The following is a 20,263-nucleotide window of genomic DNA, read 5'->3' on the forward strand; positions in this document are numbered from 1 at the left end:
GACCAACTCAATGCTCCTCAATGAAAATGACTCTGGATATTGATTCAGTATATAGACTGAAACTCACTGTTTGTACATTCATCAGCTGCCAAATGATAAAGTCTGGCCTCATCTGTATGCCTCTGTGTGTGTGTGTGTGTGTGTGTGTGTGTGTGTGTGTGTGTGTGTGTGTGTGTGTGTGTGTGTGTGTGTGTCACTTAATGTAAAAGCTTTACCAGAGAAGTGTGAAGGGTGAAGAAGACAGAATATGGGAATGAAAGGAGGAAAAGACAGAATGTATGAAGGGAAAAGGCAGAAACTCCTAAATGTAAACACTCAAGTGAAAGTATCTCAAATGTTTGTGTATATACAGTACTGCAGGCATTGTTAGCTACTTTACACCTCTGATAGTGGAGTGTGTTTGTACTAGGATGTTTTCACTTTGACCTACATAAATGAAATTATGTGGGAGGCCTCATAAGACATACTTACTCTCAAATGCTTACACACACACACTATACAAACTCTCACGCACTGTGAAACTCTTGCACACAGACAAATCAAACTCACATAAGCACTATCAACGCATATTCACTGTTGCTGTTGCTGTCACTGCTATCAAGGCTCAGGTTACAAGGAGTCTTTAGTTCAAGTCAGTGTGAAATTTATTCCATTTTGCTACTAATAAAATACATTGTGGTGTGATTGATATTTTTTAGAAAGAAAAATGTAGTCACTGCTTATTATTAATGGAGTAGTACAATACAGCCCTCAACACATTGAAGCCTCTCTCTCTCTCTCTCTCTCTCTCTCTCTCTCTCTCTCTCTCTCTCTATATATATATATATATATATATATATATATACACTTTCTTTTTTTAATCCTTTTTTTTCTTAATATTCTCGCCAATCATTTTTTTTGTAAATTATTACTGGCAATAATATTTTTTATATGCAGTGGCAGTAGTATCAGTTGTGTTGCTGGAAATGTGTCAGTCAATTTTGGTGGAATGATTTATTATTCATTTTAGCAAAGTGCATCAACAAACTGCGTGGTTCGGTCATAATGAAAATCAGAAGTACAGAGCAATAAATCAAACGCGCCCTTCCATGTGCTGTGTGTGTTTAGGAAGCAAAGGTTGAGATGAAGACGCTGTCCTGCTATTTGCAATAATATCATCATTAATATCATAATCATATAGACACTGGTAAATCATTGTTGTTGCTGTGCCTCTCTGTGTGTCTCTCTCTCTCTCTCTCTCTCTCTCTCTCTCTCTCTCTCTCTCTCTCGTAAAGATTGGGCTCTATCAACATCACTTTACTCTGAAAGCTTTATCCTCTGAAGTTAACAGACCCATCAGTTTATTCTCGCCCACTCACAGAAACACTTCCTGCTCTATGGGTAACCATGGTGACTGCTCAGGTAGAGACTATTTTGTTCCTGGTGACCTACGAGGTGGAGCTAGTTATTTCATCGCTGCATCATTTAGCTGTTGCTAGCCAGTTACAGTCAGTCCAGACCCCATGTAGTCCTCTTTCCAACCACATGTTGAATGGGCTTTTAGCTCTGGTTTGATCCAGTATTCACTCTGCATTTAGCTCTGATCTGGTCACCACTTGTAGCTTGCTGTCTTTGGTTTGCTTGGTGTTCAACTCTCTTGGTGTTCACATTTACTTTGGCTCTTCTGCTGGGGAGGTAACACCAAGTCTGTGAGTTGAAAGAGGCTGCCTGTTGTTGCTTTTGTATTCTTATTCCTTTAGCAGTCGAGGTTGGATTTCTGTCTTGGATCTGTGCTTAAATAAGCGACCTGACTCCCTCTGCTGGGTAATGTGACTTTTACTGTTTATGTCCATTCCAGGCTACTGTAGCTCAAGACGACACAAGGGGTAGGGAAGAGGGGCAGTACCAGAGACATGTGTGGAAGATCATTTCTATCCAAGTTGTTGAAGTTCCTACCAGTTCCCTTTCGAGGTCAATAAAGGTTATATATCAATTACAAAGAAGCTGTCACTGCTCAAATTGTCAAGCATCAACACTTCCAGCCTACTACTGCAACTACCAAGGTAACTGCTGGTCATCCTGCAATCTAGATCACAGATTAGAATACGCCAATATGCCAGACGACTGCATGCATGGAAACATAGCTTTTGTTTGTCTCAACTTGATGGGAGTTTGTGTCTCCTGAGTAAACAGTATCTGCCTGTTTATGTGCAAATCACCATCAGCCACTTGTTAACTTTGGCCATTAGATGATTTAGCTGATTTACTTTGGCCTGAATCAGGTCAGATGTGAGTCAGGCAGATGTTACAGCAGGGCACTTTGAGCAGTGACATCGGCATCGGTTTTTTTCTGGGTCTTTCACAAACAAATGATGTGTTCCTTCTGTCTGGGTTTTAAGACTTCTCCTCCAGCATGCTTATGTCTTTCATCTTTGTCAACCCCTGTTTTTCTGTGTGATCTCTCCATCTAGTGAACAGCTACGGTGATGATGCCACCAGCTCCTCTGACAGCGATGCAGAGACCCTGAAGCAATTTGAGATCTCTGTGTCACGTTCTCTGAGTTTTCGCAACACATCAGCCAACGGAGGGGAACCGCAGACTCAGTCGAGCCAGCCTGCATCAGGCCGCCACAAATTCACCCGTTTCGACCAGGAGGAGGGCAATACTGAGCCATCGGACTGTGAAGGTTTGTCGCAAATATGTGGAGCACTGTTAACTACAGTGAACAGTGTGTTCTTTGGGGTGTGTTGGAACATACAGAAGTTTATTCTCTCAGAAATGTGCGTATTTTTCAGTGAAAATCAGTAAAGAAAGACTACAGTGAGCCATATTTATTAGATAATAATTACCTGAATTTCACATCTGCGTTACATTTCCTTGGGTGGTGACATAATTATCTAATCTACAAAGGGACACACACACACACACACACTCTTTTATGATGACTCACCTCACCCTGTTACCATGGTGAGCACTCTGTAGCCATTGATCAACGGTCTGAGCAGCTTTAATGATGATGAATTGGAGTTAATTGCCATTGATCAGTTGAAGGTACAGCCTGTTCTCAAGGCTTTTCTGTCTGATGAAAGGCCAGCATCGGACAGATTTCACAATATCATCAATTCACCGCGGAAGCCTAAATAGCCTGCTTTTTTGAAGGTCTTCTTGACTGAATTAAATGGTACACAGATGGGAAACCACGGAACAGGAAAATAAGATAATGTTGTATGTCACATCATCTCAATTATGATTTATTCCAATAGTGACTGGTTTTTGCGAATAATGTCACTACCAGTGGGGATTGTGAGCTTTATGGAGGTTGTAGTTCCAGAGTGAGAACCAGAGTGAGAGAGTATGATTATAAAATAAACATTTATAGATAATGGCTAATCCATGTGCAGTGTAGCTTTTCCAGGAACTTACTTTTTCCCCGCAAATAGCTGTGTAGCTTGGTTGAGAAACTTTAGAGCGATGCGAGGGGAGTCAATGACGAGCACTTTTATTATTTAACTGTTGCCGACCTTATTCACGCACACTCGTACTGAACTTAACACACCACTACCGGCATCACCACCCAGTCCCTCCAGCTTTTCGTCATTCTGGGATTGTGTAATCCAATGCAAATTCAACAATACGCCGCATTTTCCACAATGCTGCATAATTTCCTATTTAACTGCATTATTTCCCATTTCCACACACACATTTTACAAGTAATGCAAACAAATTGTTGGTAACATAGACAGTTGTATAAACAATGAATAAGAAACGTGTTAAAGGCAAAGGTGGGAAATAACGGACATTAAAGCTTTGTTTCTTTTTTTGTCATATTACATACTGGGAGAGTCAAGTGGAGAGCAGTTAACTGCAGTGTGTAAAATAATAAATGAACCTAAAAGATGTCAATCTGCATCACTGCTTCCAGTCCCCTCGCTTAGAGTAATGGAAGATGCAACATTGTTTTTCCTTGATATTGAAATTGTTCAGGCTTCTTTCCATGATTCCATGAATCAAGTGATTTGCAGAAAAATAAGTTATTTTTTACGGTAAATGTACACATTTTCAGTCATCTGTAACCACAAAATAACAACTGAACTGCTAAGGGGCAGACATAGAGAGTATGCTGTCCTTAAAATCCCATCCCAGCTGCAGCCTTTAAAACGTGCATTTCAAACATGACATAGATACAATCACAGGGGAACATGTAGGCGCTCAAACGGCTATATATATATGCATATATGCAGCACTCGTGATAGTGAGAAAGTGAGACTCCCTACTCAGCCCCTCTCTAACATTCATTCATAAAAGTGGCCAGGTGACATACTGTACATAACGACTCATATATGCATGCAACATTACCATAAATGACCCAGATAAGCTCAACGCAAATTAACACTCCGGCTCATACAGTCCAGACCCCAATTATAATTATAATATTATAATAATTATACCTTACACACAAAATACAAATGATCAAAATACCTAAAGGCCAATTTCAAAGTCTATTCTTTCTGCATATATTCAAGCTTCTCTAGGCCAGAGGTTCCTAGCACTTAGTTTAGGTTGATAATGGTCTTTACCACTATTCTTAGTACAGGCCAATCATGTCACGGTTTAACAGAACAGAGGACCAAAGCGCAGATTAACAGTTTCAAAAAGGATTTATTCAGATAGGCATCCAAAGAAGCAGGCTGTGGGCGGCGTCGGGGACAGGTAGGGTAGGTCTGAGGGCTAGCAGCGAGAGACGAGGTTGAGGGCAGGCGTAAATCCGAGGGCTGGAGACGCGGGTGGAGACGGGAGGTCAGGTGCAGGCGTGGGTTGATACACAGGTCAAACTAGATCAGTCGAGGAGTACTGTCACGAGGATACAAAGGAAGCCACGAGCGATAACGAACTGACAAAGAACACGCAGAACACAGGGGTGTATATACCAGACAGGAAGGAGGCAACGAGACACAGGTGAACGACATTAGGGGAGGCAGGTAATCACACTGACGGGGAAGCACAGGAGGATAGGAAGTGAAGACGCCTGAAACAGAGACAAAATAACACAGGAAGTGGTACATGAGGTGACAGACTGTGACAAATCAGGGCTGCTCAGCACTTATTGTAAGTCTCTTTGGATAAAAGCGTCTGCTAAATGATCGTAATGTAATGTAATGTAACCATGGTAGATAAGGTCACTCATACATGCAGTGTAGTCACCATGGAAAACAGAGTCCTTCTGACAACTCCTCTTTGGGCTCCTATAGCAAATGGATCTTCATCCATGCTTTGGATCACTTATAGATTCCAATGCTCTTGACACATTCAACAGAACTTCAACATCAGAACTGATCTCTGGTAAATGTATATCATGTAAGAAAGGCCAAGGAGCTGCTTAATGCAGCTTTTGACAACATTCTCTTGCGTCCTTTCCTAGATTGGACCTAGGACCAATTTATAATCATGAGCCTCATTCACACATCCAATCTTTCGCTTCCTGCATGTGGTCATGTGTGAATGGGAGCAGGGATCAATATTCAGGGAAATCTGTGCCCCCAATTTCCCACCTCTGCTCTGTGTTCCTGGAATGACTGCATGTGTGAACGAGGCTGTGTTGTGAAAGAAAGTTGTAACATTGCAGGGAATGCGGTGTGTGCCCTTATTCTCCATTCAGCCCTACATTTGTAAGGCAATGTCATAGTCAACACTTTGGCAGTCGTTATCGTTTCACACATCATGAACTGCATCCGTTGCGTCACAGTGTCGTCTCAGGAAGGGAGCATAAGCCTGCAGAAAGCTTCCCGTCCTTTGATTTAATTATTGGCCATGACAGAGCCTTTCCCATATGGGCTGATGCAATTTTATGCAAATATCTGAAATGCTTTTCCAGTAATGCCTTTGTCTTGCTATAGCCTCTATCTGAGACCGTGGTGTAGGTTGATAGCTTCTGACAAGTCCACTTGTCTGCCCCCTGGTGCACTACATCGGCACAATACTGCAAAGGATCTCCATCAAACAAAATATCTCTTTCTTTGCAAAGTTGACATTGGTTGCTGCTTAACCAACAATTAAATGATTTCATTTTGCCTTCCCATCATGGATAACAATGGATCATCACCAGCAACAGTGGAAATATTTGCCTTTTGTGGCAAGTGAGCAGTTTGATCTGAGACTCTTTAGGCTCAATAGGCTCTGGGATAAGTGTGTTCTGGTGATTTGAGCATATTTCATTTCCTTTGGCTTTGAACCTATTGAATCATAATCCATACTAATCCTTGATGACACTGGCTTTCCATCTGTCTGAGGTCCATAAGGAACACAGGAATCCGTTTCCACATTGAGCCTTTAAGCACCTTTTCCTCTTTTGGTGAATAGGATTCCATGCAACTACATTAACTAGAGGCTGACAATGAGTGGGGAGGCAGTAGTCGAGTGGGTAGAGCTTCCGCTTAAGAACCGGAGGGTTGCCGGTTCGAGTCCCTGCCGAGGTGTCCCTGAGCAAGGCACCGAACCCTCAATTGCTCCCCCCTCTGCGAAGGGTGGTAGTATAATGTAATGTAAGTCGCTTTGGATAAAAGCGTCTGCCAAATGATCGTAATGTAATGTAATGTAATGAGTTATTGACGCCCTCAAAACGCTTACCTTCATTGACGGAGCAATTTCCACCTCAAGTCCAAGCTGCTCTCTGTTTCCTTATTCGCATGTTTGCTTTTCGATAACGTTTTACGAGTAAGAAGAGCAGCCGTCTCTTCCTCAGCTTTACTATGAGCAGAGGTCATGGAGGTGCTACAAGCTCTAGATTCCAATCTTTTCCCCCATTCCATTAAACGATTAAAGATGTCCTGTGGTCCTTCCAAGTCCTGCCAGTTTGAAAATATTTGCCTTACGTTGTCAATAAACCCCTGTTGACATTTACTGATGCTTGTGAACCACTCATTTTGTTTTATTTGTTCTTCAGTTGATATTAAAGGCAGCAGTGACCCATGAAATGAAATCATCCAGCATTTACATTTAAGAAAAAAATTCAACTTACTATACACTTCCCTCAGAGAAAAAAATAAACCCTTTATTTTATTCCCCTTGAGTCTGCGTTCTTTCTGAAGCCTTTCAATTTTACACATCAAAGTTCTTTCAGGGAGAGTGACCGTTCTTTTTGTATTTTCAGTTTCATTTCCATTTGCAATTGGACCAGCCTTTGATTCATTCATTACCCTGAGGTAAGAGGTGTGCACACAGTGAATCATGAAATCCACATAAGCAAATGATCGTTGATCCGGTTGCGACATCCATCAGTAAAAGTTGGCAGACCTGACGATCCACTTCACATCCACAATAGTATAATTGAAACTCGGGCAGCTGTAAACTTGAACAGAACAGAAAAGCAGCCTTAACATCATTCATGACAATCGGCAGCACTTTCTCTCTGTGTCTTTTCTCCAGCAGCTACACAGCATCACAACATGACTGTGACTAACTGAATCACAAACAAAACAGATTTATTTTCGCTGCTGTCCAGCCACTTTCCCAGTCATTTTACCCCAATGATCCAATGTCGTAATCAGCATTTTAAAAAGAAGAAAGCATCATCCAACACAAACTTCATTGAAGAATCTGAGTTCATACCTGCGTCTGTTGACAACAAGTATCGCATAGAAGCATACTGTATACGCACGTGCACACACAGACTACTGATGATGAAGCTCCCTTCTCAGCCCCTCTCCACCATTCATTCACTGAAGCAGGCAGGTGAACCAGGTGTACGTATGTGCAACACAAATTGCCTCTGGGACTTCCACAGTTTATACTCTTCATTTACAGATAAAAAGCAGTTTCTTTTTGAAATCATGCTGTAATTGTTCTGGGCTACACTGGAGACAGAAATACTGGTTTTCACATTATGTCAAACATTGTTTTTCATGTTATTTCCTAAAGTTTCGCGTTGAAATAGCTTAAATGCTGTTAGCTAGCTTAGCTCACAGCAGCTTGTAATGTAGCTAGCTACTTTACTAAGAGATAAGCTTGGCTGCAGTTTAATGAACTCATATTTAGGGTGCAGGATTCTATGATTTGACCTCTATTTGTCTCATTATGTTGTTCGTCTTGGACTAGAAATGTCACTGAGATTTAAACACAACCACCAGAGGGCGTCACACTGACTTTCCTACCTTGTTATTGTCACCCTGCAGACATGGAGGCAAAGACAGGGTTCCAGGACCCACTGTCTGCTGTGACATCCAGCACCATGACTCCCACGCCCTCTGTGGACGCACCTGTAGGGATGGAGCTATCAGCGCCAGAGGTCTCAGACACTCCCACCCCCAGTATAAACCAACATGGTGGCATGGATGGCGCTGTGGACATGGAGGCCACTGTGGACCAGCAGGGCGATAACAAGAAAGAACGTACAGACAGCTCCTCCAACTGTAGCCCTGAGGTACTGCAGCATGACAAGAACATATACATTTAAGAGTCGCAACAGAAATGGAGGTTGTGATATTAAAAACAGAACAGGAAAGACAAAGATGTATTTCAGCCCCACAACACTGTTTTTTCTATACTCTAGATTCCTTTGTTGTGAAATACTGGGTAGCTTGACCGAAGTTTCACAGCTCTGTGCATATAGAAATGGCCCCAAAAAATTAAAGAGGGAAAAAAAGGCAGGGGCTACTTATCAGGGTCAGCGATCTGACCGCAGCCAGGCTGTTACCCATCAGGCTTGGCTGAGGTATCATTCTTCAGTGGTGAAAGGATTATCGCTCCATTCTGCCATGTTATTCTCTCAGCAAATCAAACATGGCTTATTGAAGCCGTCGGGTTTTGTGTAAATAAGTTCATATTTCCTTTGCTTTCCATGCTGCATTGTCTAACAAACAGAAGCTCATGAATACTAATCAGGGGGTGTGTGTGTGTGTGTGTGTGTGCGCGCGTGCACATGTGTGTGTAGACTCTAACATCCTCTCAGTCACCAAATCACACTTTGAAATTGGGAGCAATCTGTGCAGTAAACACCTCCCACTCACTTACCCATACACACACACACACACACACACACACACACACACACACACACACACACACACACACACACACACACACACACACACACACACAGAGTAGAATTACATGGTGCTACTGACATCTCGAAATGCTTCATAAATAACAAATGAGGCTGCAGAAAAACCTGGGTGAGCCATGCTGTAACATTCTGTTTATACTGTTATATAACAGTACTATGGCTGCTAACAAATCTAATAATACTACTACCTCTACTGTGACTGCAAGCACGGCTTTTGGAAATAAGCCTACTGATACTAGTGTAAGTACTAAATTCACACTCATGCAAATGTCACCCACTATTGCGAGTAGCAGTACTTCTACTATTATCATAGTGGTCATAGCAGTGCCACAATAAGTAGCCTTACTTCCTATTATTACATATTCTATACCAGGACCACTGCTACTACATTCACGTCTGCTGCAACTACCAAGACGTACTAGTAAGAGTAAAGTAGCTGAGTGTGCGTCAGGTGAAGTACTCATTAGATACTCAGTGCTGATTGGATAAAGCTGTGTGCAGTGCGACCGTGATATGCAGACCTCCTGACCTGCATGTTCAATATACTGGTGCTGCAGATCTGTGATTATCTTGTATCTCCTGTGCAGTTGCCATGTCAACGCTGACACTCAGCCTTGCTCTGTCAACATACGACACAATCAATGTTGTGTTTGCTGACCGTACGAGAGGCTGTGCTTGGTTGCACTGTGGCTGGAGGAGAAAGGCTTTTTCTTTTTGGCAGGCTTTCTCCATGGACATGACATATTTTTGCCAGAGTAACCCTCTTATGACTTTCTGTTAAATATTTAGTTCTAGATAATCCTGCTATTAAGCCATTTTACCTGCCCAGAATACAAACCAACTTGTGTTTTATTCATTTCTTTATTCCGATCTAGTGATTTGCTTTACTTTTTCCAGATCCTGACAGTTATTTCTAGAAAACAAATATGTTGAAGAAAGAAATTATTATATACTTATCCTTGATGACACTGGCTATCCATCTGTCTGAGGTTCAATCAGTTATTACACCCAGCTACTTTACTCTTACGACAGTATGATAACATTTTATTTGAATAAAAACTTTAAAATGATTTATTGAGACCCTGACAAGTGACAAAACCACTGTTTTTACATGTTGTACCTTCTCAGCAAGAACAGCCTCCGCAAGATGAGATCCCAGATCCACTGGAGGCCTCTGACCCGCATGCGGTCTCCAAATGTGGTGACCTGCTCCTGTCTCTGGACTACCAGCCAAATACAGAGAAGCTCCTGGTCACTGTGGTTGAAGCCCAAGGCCTTCCTGACAAGGCCCGCAGTGGCATGGATGCTTGGCAGGTTCATTTGGTCATGCTGCCCTCCAAGAAGCAACGCTACAAGACCTCGGTGCAGAGAGGCTCACAGCCGCTCTACAATGAGACATTTCGCTTCTCGCGCCTGGAGCCGTCAGAGCTGCAGTTATCAGCCATCCGGTTTCGGCTGTACGCTCCCAGTGGCAGGATGATGAGGGAGAGGATGATGGGGGAGAAAGTGCTGCAGCTGGGTGTGCTCAACAAAGATGGAGGCACGGTGAAGACAATGCTGGTTCTGGACCCCCGTAGTAACCTGAAGGTCAGTTTGATAAAGTAAAAAAATACTGACATAAGGATGGGAGTTTATCTGAGGATGTAGGTGGACCACCAGGTCACCATTACTGTTTGGGGATCTTGTTTGTAAACCACTGCAATTATGTCATTGTGTATGTCCATGAAGAACCTTTTAACCTCTTTTGTACATGCTTTGTTGAGAAATGTCAAAAAGATACTGTAGAAGCTGCTAGATGCTGACATATACAGTAACAACAACCAGATCAAATTCTATAAAATTGGTCTGGCCGCAAACAAGGGAACATACGAGGAGCCAGGAACGGTAACGAACTGACAATGAACACATGGAACACAGGGGTATATATACCAGACAGGGGAGGAGACAACGAGACACAGGTGAACGACATAAGGGAAGGCAGGTAATCACACTGGCGGGAAGCACAGGAGGGTAGGAAGTGAAGGTTATTATTGTTTAACTTTTTTCGAAGGGAGGCAGAGAGCCAGAGGGAGAGAGAGAAAGGAGAACTTAGACCCTGAGGCAAAATAGACAATATATTGTTCAAGTAAATTGAAACAGAATCAGGTGAAAGCCAAGGCCGCCGAAGGTTGTGAGAACATGGCACAGAAGTGTGGACGCAGAGTCCAGGATGACATCAGTGATGTTTATGCGGTGATCCCATAGGTACAGTTTTTACAGGATGATGTCGAACAGGGGTGGAGGCAACTACAGATGGCATTATAGGGTGTGGTAAAGAGAAAAAAGAGCGAAAAAACATATCCCACTCAAAGACCCGACCCATCCCTACAGTCACACAACCCCACAATCATACAGCCCCATCCTGGCCCACCTGGGATTTAAAATAAAAAATAAAAGAAACTGTTCGGTGTTCAGGTATTCAGTAATCGTCTGGCATAGCCTGTAGTGAAGTAGGAAAGAAATGGGTAGTGTGACCCCTCATAGTGAACTTGATTTTCTCAAGTTCAAGAAAAAACATGTCAAAGATTATATTCATAACCAACAATAATCAGGTATAGTCACAACCGTTTTCTACAGTCCAGAGGTTATAAGGTTATAACCCAGAGTTCCAATGGGCTCTGCTGATGTTTCTTTGTCCTTGTAAAAGACGAGCTGTGATAGGCAAGCAAGCACATTAATCACATGGGAATTATAATGTGCTGTTTCCAGCAGAAAATAGGATATTTCGTTGCTGCCTTAGAGGAAGATACAGAAAAAAAGCAAATGGAGGATTGCCTTTAAACTTATCTGCAGTGTGGAATAATTTATGACCGACAATACTTGATAGAAAGATGATAGAAATGTGTTTTTATAATCAGTGAAATGCTTCAGTGCTTTCAGTTTGGAAGTGAGGAAAGGGAGTGAGAGTCAGTCAATGTCCTCTTTCTGCTTTTGTGTCCACTTCAGGCTCCACTCATCACTTGTGACAGTAATCAGAAATTGATCTTGAAATTTTGTTTTTGTGTTGGAGTTGTAACAAACCATCGTAACCAAGAAGTATTATTCAAACAATAAGGGCCAGTTTCTACATAAATTCCCTCAGCTGTGTCTTTATCTACATTGTTTAAGCTGTGTTTAATCTTCCTTTCCTGTGGAGGTGTGTAAATAAATGAACAATACAAAGCTGTAGGGAGTAGATCAGCTAATATGCAGCAGCGTGTGTACAGTATATTTGTGTGTCTCCACAGAGTGCGGCCTCCCAGCTGAGCCTGTCTGCCGTGTCTCAGAGCGACAGCGCCTCCTCCACTCAGTCGCTGACGCATGGTGGTGTCCCAGAGCTGCTGGTTGGACTGTCCTACAATGCCACCACGGGACGCATGTCTGTGGAGCTCATTAAAGGCAGCCACTTCCGAAACCTGGCCATCAACAAGCCTCCAGGTCTGAGCAGAGACACATAACCATGTCCTCCATACAAATGAAACAACACATATACAGTACATACGAATATAAACCTTTGCTCTTCTTCTCCTCTCCCTTTCTGATCCAGACACTTATGGTCGTCTGGCGCTGCTGAACTCGATGGGACAGGAGATCTCTCGTTGCAAGACATCAGTGCGACGAGGACAACCCAACCCTGTGTACAAGGAGACCTTTGTCTTCCAGGTGGCACTCTTCCAGCTGTCGGACGTCACACTCATGGTCTCCATCTACAACCGGCGCAGCATGAAGCGCAAAGAGATGGTGGGGTGGATTTCTATGGGTCAGAACAGCAGCGGCGAGGAGGAGCAGCTGCACTGGCAGGACATGAAGGAGGGCAAAGGACAGCAGGTCTCCCGCTGGCACGTCCTCCTGGAGGCGTAACGCTACCTGGTGTACAGCATTTAGCCCGGTCCAAGTCAAAGCCAAAACCTCTGCCTTGTATCTGTTTATTTTTTAGTTCTAGCAACACGGAGGCTCTGGTCAGTGAGGCAGCACTTTGGTCCTGAGTGTAAAATGCCAGAACATATACAAGGAAGACAATCAAAATGATTTCAGATCAAAATGACCACTTGTGCAAACCTTGCGCTACATTCACATCTTTTGGCTATCTGCCAGAGAGTAATTCATTCCTATTGACAACAACAACATTGTCTGATGATACGTCAACTTAGGGGTGGGTTTCACCATCATATAAAGTGTTAAACCTTCTGATTTACATTAAACGGATGCCTGCTAGCTAGTTAGTTCACTAGCTTGCTACCAAACAAGATATCAAAACAATCCTACACTAGGCCCCGGTGACGCTAATGCAGCCTGAGTGTGTTGAAGCCTGGTGCGCATTACAAACATGTTGTGGCTGAGATTTTGTTAACACAGAGGCGCAGCTGTGGTTTGGATTTACCGCTTGCCATGCTGAAGGAGATTAGTGTGGCCAGAGAAGGTGGGAAAGACAGCGAGTCAAACGAGGTCACTGGCGTAGAGGCTAGCTAGCACGTCTACTACATAGCGTGGTGGCCATGCTAGCTAGGGATGCTATGGTGAAAGACTGTACAGGCTTTGAACCTTCCTCTTTTTCTCACTTATGGCACCGTGATGTACATATACATTGGGACAAATGCGTTGGTGGTTTGAGTTGCGTTGTTAGTGATGTGAACATATAGCATTAGGCTCACTTTGTGGCAAATAAAGCAAACTATGTTGAGTTTAAGAGCTGATCAGATTTGATTGATTGATAAAATGACCCTTTCAACCTTATTCAACCTTAACTAATCGAAGAAATGACCGAGTTTCTCTAGTTTCAAAAAATCTACATCATGAAGCATTGCAAAGAAATTCCGAGAAAATAAATTAACAGAAGGAAAAACAAAAAGGCGATGGTTTATAATGATAGGATTCAGCAGCAGCTCATTTATATTCAGCGCCCATTCATATTCTGCACTTTGATTCACTGTGTTGACACGTGCTACTACAAGCAGGAAGACGAGCAGCTGGAGACTCTTAACCAGCTCTGGATGATGGGAGCATGAATGGTGGATCTGGCCTCGACTCTCTTTCCTCCACAGGCCAAAGCTCAATTCAACACCCATCAACTCTGAGCTGAAAGGGGATTTAAATATCTCGGTGCAGCTGTTAATAACATGCCATGAATAACCCTGGAAGTGCATGTGAGTGTTTTTTCCCCTCACACACTCTCTCTTTCTGTGGTAATTGGTGGTTACAGCTGTGTGATGATGCCATTGCTCGTTCTCCAGCCTGTCTGAGCATCATTGAGTCATAAAGCGGCAGTTTAAACCCGGAGGGGGATTATATGTGTTTGTGTAGCTCGATAGTGCAGTTCCAAACCCAGCGGGACTCCACACCAAGAATAGAGATGTGTTTGGAGGGTTATCTGAACTCGGGATCATTCACTCCATTGGTTTGTTTTGATTTTTGCAGGTGACACAGTGCCTATTTTTCGAAGAAATTAAATGGTAGGGATAGTGAGGTAGTAAGCAGTGCTTTTGGTAATGATTAATGCATCATTTATAAATCAGTAACATGTCATTTATATCACATCCTTTTTGCCAGGCTTGGAGGTCAAGTTTGTATAGCTCCAAATCACATACAATGTCTGAAAGGGCCTTTATAGGCCCACACAACAAACAATTACATCCCAGCCCAAAGATCTCTAGGAAGACGAGGAAGACATTATTAACATTTAGGGTAAAATTAAGGAATTTGGGAGATGCAATTTTCTATTAAATTCTGTTATGCCGAACTTTCGCCCACCAATGACCTCTAAACTGCATTAATGCATTCTTTATTAACCATTAGTGACACCTTATAACCACAAAATACACGTTAGTAAAGGTGGTATCACAAGAACTGAGTTAAAAATTGAAGATTAGTGTTTACGTCAATACTCATTGCTCCCATTTATTGGTCAATGGAAATTTCATTTTGTAAAGCCAAAGTTTAGATTTTGTCTTTTCTTAACTTCATCATTATCACCACACTTCAAACCACAAATAAATTACAATTTAAACAATTTACCGATCATCAGACTCCAGCATTTGGTGAAATAGCTACCCAATGATTTTTACACCATAAAGCTTCTGGATATTTAAACTTCACTAACAAGTTCACAGACAAATGGCAAACAAATTGTCAAATTAAAAATGTTCTTGTACTTTATCTTCCATTGACAAAACTGATATGCTTCATGACTTGGTTAAGTGTCAAGCACATATGAATGATGTACTGATAGGGGTACAGGTGGATGGACTCCCTGTATATCTGTTAAATGCCAGAATGTTGGGCTGTAACAGCTGTACGGCTCATGTTTAAAGTGCACATATGTAATAACTAAAACTTCAGGTATATATTTTGAAGCATTGGCGAAGAATAGGAGTGCTGCAAAGACCTTGTTGTATAATATGTGGCTGTCACCTGTACATTTCCTTTCACTGACTGGAATGTGTTACATTTTCACTTTAGAGGGACAGCACAACTCTTAACAATTCATTGAGGTGATACACGCAAAGGCTACTGCAAATTACCTTCAGGACCGCTGATAATGTGAATGAGCACAGCTGCAGTGTTAATTTGCACTGCTGCTAATAATTACATCACGCTGGGCTGTTAAAGACACTGTTTTGCATGCCAAGTAAGCACTGAAGGGAAAAAAGTTCTTTGCAACTAAGCTTAAAGTGTTGATCAACAGCAACATTAGAGACTCGTACATTAGTAGGGAAATTGTTCTCTGATTTTTAATCTCCTTTTGATGAGATCATCGCTGTGATCAGATAAACAATCTAATACTTACTTGGCGGTTTCAGTCATGACACACTGGACCGGACCTGATGTCACGTCATGGGTCATATATTTGCAAATTTGCAGGCTCACGCTGCACAAAGTCTCTAAAATGAAAAACCACACTAGCAGCAGCAGAGGTGAAAATAGCTTTTAACACCTCAAAATATCCTGCTTCTCCCAGGTGTTTAATAACACAGTCGGCTCTAACACAGCAGTCACTCGGCAATGATAAATTTCAGTGTCCATTTGTAGCAATTTCTATTCCATTCCCTCCTTCTATATACTTCAGTCCTACATTGGAAGACGTAAAATACACTTTAAGCCTCCTGATAAATGACAGGTGTGTTGTATTTATGAAATGCATGTTAAAGCACAAGTAACTGCATAAAGTCATCTGAGGATGTACAACTTCTGTTATCAATAAAAAAAAAATCAGTCTTGACCAGTTTAATTTCCACAGGGTGGGTGGAAAAAGCATGTGAACTGTTAATATTCAACATCAGCACTCCTATTCTACAAGCTTCATACATGTGAGTGTGAATAGTGATCTCAACTATATTTACTGCACAGACTGGTTTATTTTAAGCATGTTACTGTATATAATCTGTAATATCTATTCTATATTTTTAAACTAGTAAATGCTTGATGTGTCTTTTTAAGATGAGATATTTCACATGATTTCTGTTTGGTATGTACGCATCTGCATGACTCCGATTGATGATCCCAAGTTGTATCTACAGATGTAAAACAATCAGTGCTGGAGATGTAATACTGTTGTAAATACTCTGATGAAGTGCCTGTTATGTTTGCCTTTAGGGGAGATGAAACATATCTACCCAAACGAGGAGATAATCCAAACTTGCATGAAACCTTCTTGTTGTTACGTGTGAATGCTGTTGTGGGTCTGCGTGCATTGAAGGTTTTACTAAGCTGCCAATGCCAAGGCCTGAACCAGGGCTGGAGTCCAGACCAGCTCAGTCAAAGCTGACCTCTCTCAACTTTAAAACCAGATATTATAAACCAGATCAGGGCCCCGTTTCCAGTTGATAATTTGTCTTCAGTTTCACAGCAGAGAAACACCTTCACCTTCTTTCACCTGATATTAACAACTCCACTCTCAGATGACTCCTCTTATACGATAAAAGCAGGTTTACTGATCACCAATGACTTAATATTGAGTGAAGACCAACTGCGGGTATAAATCCATTGACCTGGATGACAGAGACCTTTCATAGACATGTGTATAGGTGATAACTGAGAGTAGGAAGAGCTGAAGAGGAGGGTCACACCAATTTGAAGCTGCTGATGCTGTATTCCTCCAGCCCTGGTCTGGACGTTGCATGCTGAGCCCCTGTGGAACCCAGAAAGCACTTTTTGTATGAATTTTGTTGTTGCCAATAAAACATGGATACCTGCTGTGGAAACGTCTGTCAGCCATCTGTCTCTCTCTCTGGGTTCTGTACCTTTCCTAACCCTCCTCTGGTTAGATGTCGTAATTCTATTAGGTCTTTCTGTCAAAAGAGTCAACAACTAGAACAGCACTGACAGAGTTAATCATTGTGGTATTTTGTTTGAATCTTTTGGACAAAATGCTCAGTGAAAAATTTGGAGGACATTAAAGTAGATTTGCGTATTGTTATGTTTCTGCTTATTAGCTTCAGCTTGGACTATAGTGAGCAAACACACATCTGAATTTATTTATTTCATTTGAACTTTTTACCTTTTCACCTTCCGTCTTGTTTCCTCAACTCATCTGAAATAAGTACAATGTCTGGAATAATGTTTCCGTTCTACTAAATGGTTTGAGTACCTGTGGGGAGGATGTGAAGTGATCGAGTCATCATCCTCACCCTCATCCTCACAGTGGCTTACAGAGTCTCCTAGCAACAGGGAAACATCTGCCTCCATAAGGACCAATGAGCGGCAGCGGGGAGCGGCGTGTGTTGTGTGTGTGAGATATTTTAGGAGCCTGGGAGAGGTGAGGCTCTCTCACTGAGGAGGAGCTGCGTTCACTGGCTAATCGGAGTTCGTGGCACTGACTGAGGCCGAGCTGGAGCGCCCGTAAATCGGATTCCTAACGGTAGATGAGACGCTACGGAGCGGACAGGCGGGACTTCACCGAGTCGGAACGGGTTATACTCACCGGGATACCGACCTGCCGGACAGCGTCATTTGCCGGTAAGAACGGATTTGTTCACTGCTATATGAGCCTGATATCTTAAAAGGTACACCGGGGAATAACTTTAATCAAATAATTGAACCCTGAACTTTGAAGTTATAGTTATTAACTGTAATCAAACGAATGGCGGGAACAATTACCAAGTTATTGAAATAAACAAATAAATACCTTTTAATAGCTCTAAGAAAAGAATAAATATGTGATAAATTCTCTGACCCTAACCCTAACAACAAATGTGGAATAGAATTGAATAAAATAAACATTGAAATGGAGTCTGTAGACCAATCGGAAGCTGATTGTTTGACATAAACACTACAGAAGGAGACACAGTTAAACTTACCGTGATCAACCTTCAACAGTCTTTAACTAATGACATTAATAATTAAGTAATATGCTTAACTCCAGTAAATGTACATTGGTGCAGAATCCTCAGAAACTGATTTGGAAGTTATCACAGCATTGATTAACCATTAAACATCTTTTAATAGGAGAGGACAAATGTTTCAGTGATGAAAGAGCAGATTTCTTGTCCGATCAAAGAACTGTGATTTTGAGATTTGAGCAAACAACTAGTCGGTCAACCATTTCATCCACATTAACCAAACCCCTGATAAAATGCTTGGTATTGATCAGCCATGTTGCTACAAGCATCGCTAAGCATCGCAAATTATGGAAATGTTTGTTTGTTTGTTTGTTTTTTATCCTAAATCGGTCCCTCAATGCTCCTGAATCTGACTGTGTTCATTTATCGGTCAGCGTATCTTCATAATATTTATCAAACGTTTTCCAAAGACAGCATATTTAGCAGAGTCCCCCCCTTCCTCTGCTGGCTGTAAACTCATTTTCAGAGAGAACGCAAGAGATAAAAGGAAGATGTGTGTACATGTGTGTTTCTCTGCACGTTTGTGTGTGTGTGAGTGTATGTTAGGGTATTATAGATCATATTATTACAAACACAAAAGGGGAACTTTACCATCAAACATTCAGACCATCGGGCTCCCCTGAAGCTGTTGTGACTCATGATTAACATCCAAATGCATGAATGATGTGTAATGATGGATGCTGTGTGGGAAGTGTCTGTGTGTGTGTGTGTGTGTGTGTGTTTGAAACTGGAGCATGTGTGCAAAAGGACAGTTTATCATAACCGTCATTTGATGCTTTAAAACCAAGCTTTAATGCCCTTCATATTTATGTCAAAGTGAAATAGAATTGGACCCCCTGACTGAATTCACTCAGATACCTCCACCCGCAAAATCACATCAAGATGCAAAAGCATTACACATGATGTGATAACGCTGTCACGTGTGAAATTGTAATTAACATTTTCACGTGGTAAACCTTGTTTTCTCCTTTATGTATCGTCGTTCTCTTGGCATTAATACATAAGTGATTGTGAGATGTGCTCTGTGATTTCTCTCCTCCTCCTCCTCTTCCTCACTCTTCTCTCTGCAGGAGTCTGAAGGTGATGTGGAGTCCCAGATTGACTCAGTGATCAGACCTCTGGTGAGAGAGCTCAGCATCACCTGTGGACCATCAGCATCAGGTAATGCACAGCTGTCTGCCTTCTCTCTGATATGTCATTCACAGACAGCAAACTCCTGCGTCTCCACAGGTGCTGCAGTCTAATATTCTTCTACAGATTGGGAACATATTCAGCAATCCTTTTATATGAGTTTGTTTATTATGAGCTTGACGTATCTTACATTCATGTGCTGTCAGATATGTTGCATGTCTAAGTGGTTTGAATGGCATGAAAGGAAGTCAAAGTCACTAATAGGAAACATATTTTCTCTGTCATTCTGCTCTTTGACATTTTAGCTGTGCGTCGTTAAAAGCAAAGAGTAATCTTGTTTCAGTGAGACGTGCTGTTGTGTGGATTTTATTCTGTATTTTAAATCTGCACTGTTCGACAATAGCAAAGGAAAGCGTCAATAAGGATGTAAATGAAAGATGACATCACCTATTCTTTCTGTGGAGCTTTTGGTTGTGTGAGTTGTGTACGTGTTGTGTACCCCTACCTGACACAAACTCACTGTTAGAGTCAAATATTAATACAGATCAGACATAAAAGATAAAAGATCACGTCCATGTATGTTACAATTCCTCACGCAAAGGCTGTGTTTCCTTTTTCACATTGTAAAGTTCAATGCCATCACTTGTGTTCAATTGCTGTCTGTACTTTAAACTGTCAACATCCATCAATATAATGTCTTTCTTTCTTTCTTTCTTTCTTTCTTTCTTTCTTTCTTTCTTT

The 20,263-nt window shown here is 41.8% G+C and overlaps 1 protein-coding gene across 2 annotated transcripts in view; it reads left to right on the top strand.

Annotated features, from left to right (window-relative positions):
- The window catches only part of syt16 (synaptotagmin XVI), a 29,880-nt gene extending 12,626 nt beyond the window's left edge, over nucleotides 1-17,254 (top strand). The window contains exons 1-6 of one of the 2 annotated variants that reach the window (XM_076146645.1): nucleotides 1,842-1,950; nucleotides 2,451-2,666; nucleotides 8,149-8,396; nucleotides 10,167-10,625; nucleotides 12,305-12,494; nucleotides 12,604-17,254. In XM_076146645.1, coding sequence (XP_076002760.1) covers nucleotides 1,893-1,950; nucleotides 2,451-2,666; nucleotides 8,149-8,396; nucleotides 10,167-10,625; nucleotides 12,305-12,494; nucleotides 12,604-12,917 — 1,485 coding nt within the window. In that variant the 5' untranslated portion in view covers nucleotides 1,842-1,892 and the 3' untranslated portion in view covers nucleotides 12,918-17,254. Of the gene's footprint in view, nucleotides 1-1,841; nucleotides 1,951-2,450; nucleotides 2,667-8,148; nucleotides 8,397-10,166; nucleotides 10,626-12,304; nucleotides 12,495-12,603 lie in introns of those variants that run through there. The other variant, XM_076146644.1, reaches the window with a different exon arrangement.
- Nucleotides 17,255-20,263: the final 3,009 nt, after the last annotated feature.

Source organism: Genypterus blacodes, unplaced genomic scaffold, assembly GCF_046128005.1.
Source record: "Genypterus blacodes isolate CSIRO-AG114 ecotype Tasmania unplaced genomic scaffold, CSIRO-AGI_Gbla_v1 ptg000033l_1, whole genome shotgun sequence".
NCBI classification, from domain to species: Eukaryota; Metazoa; Chordata; class Actinopteri; order Ophidiiformes; family Ophidiidae; genus Genypterus; species Genypterus blacodes.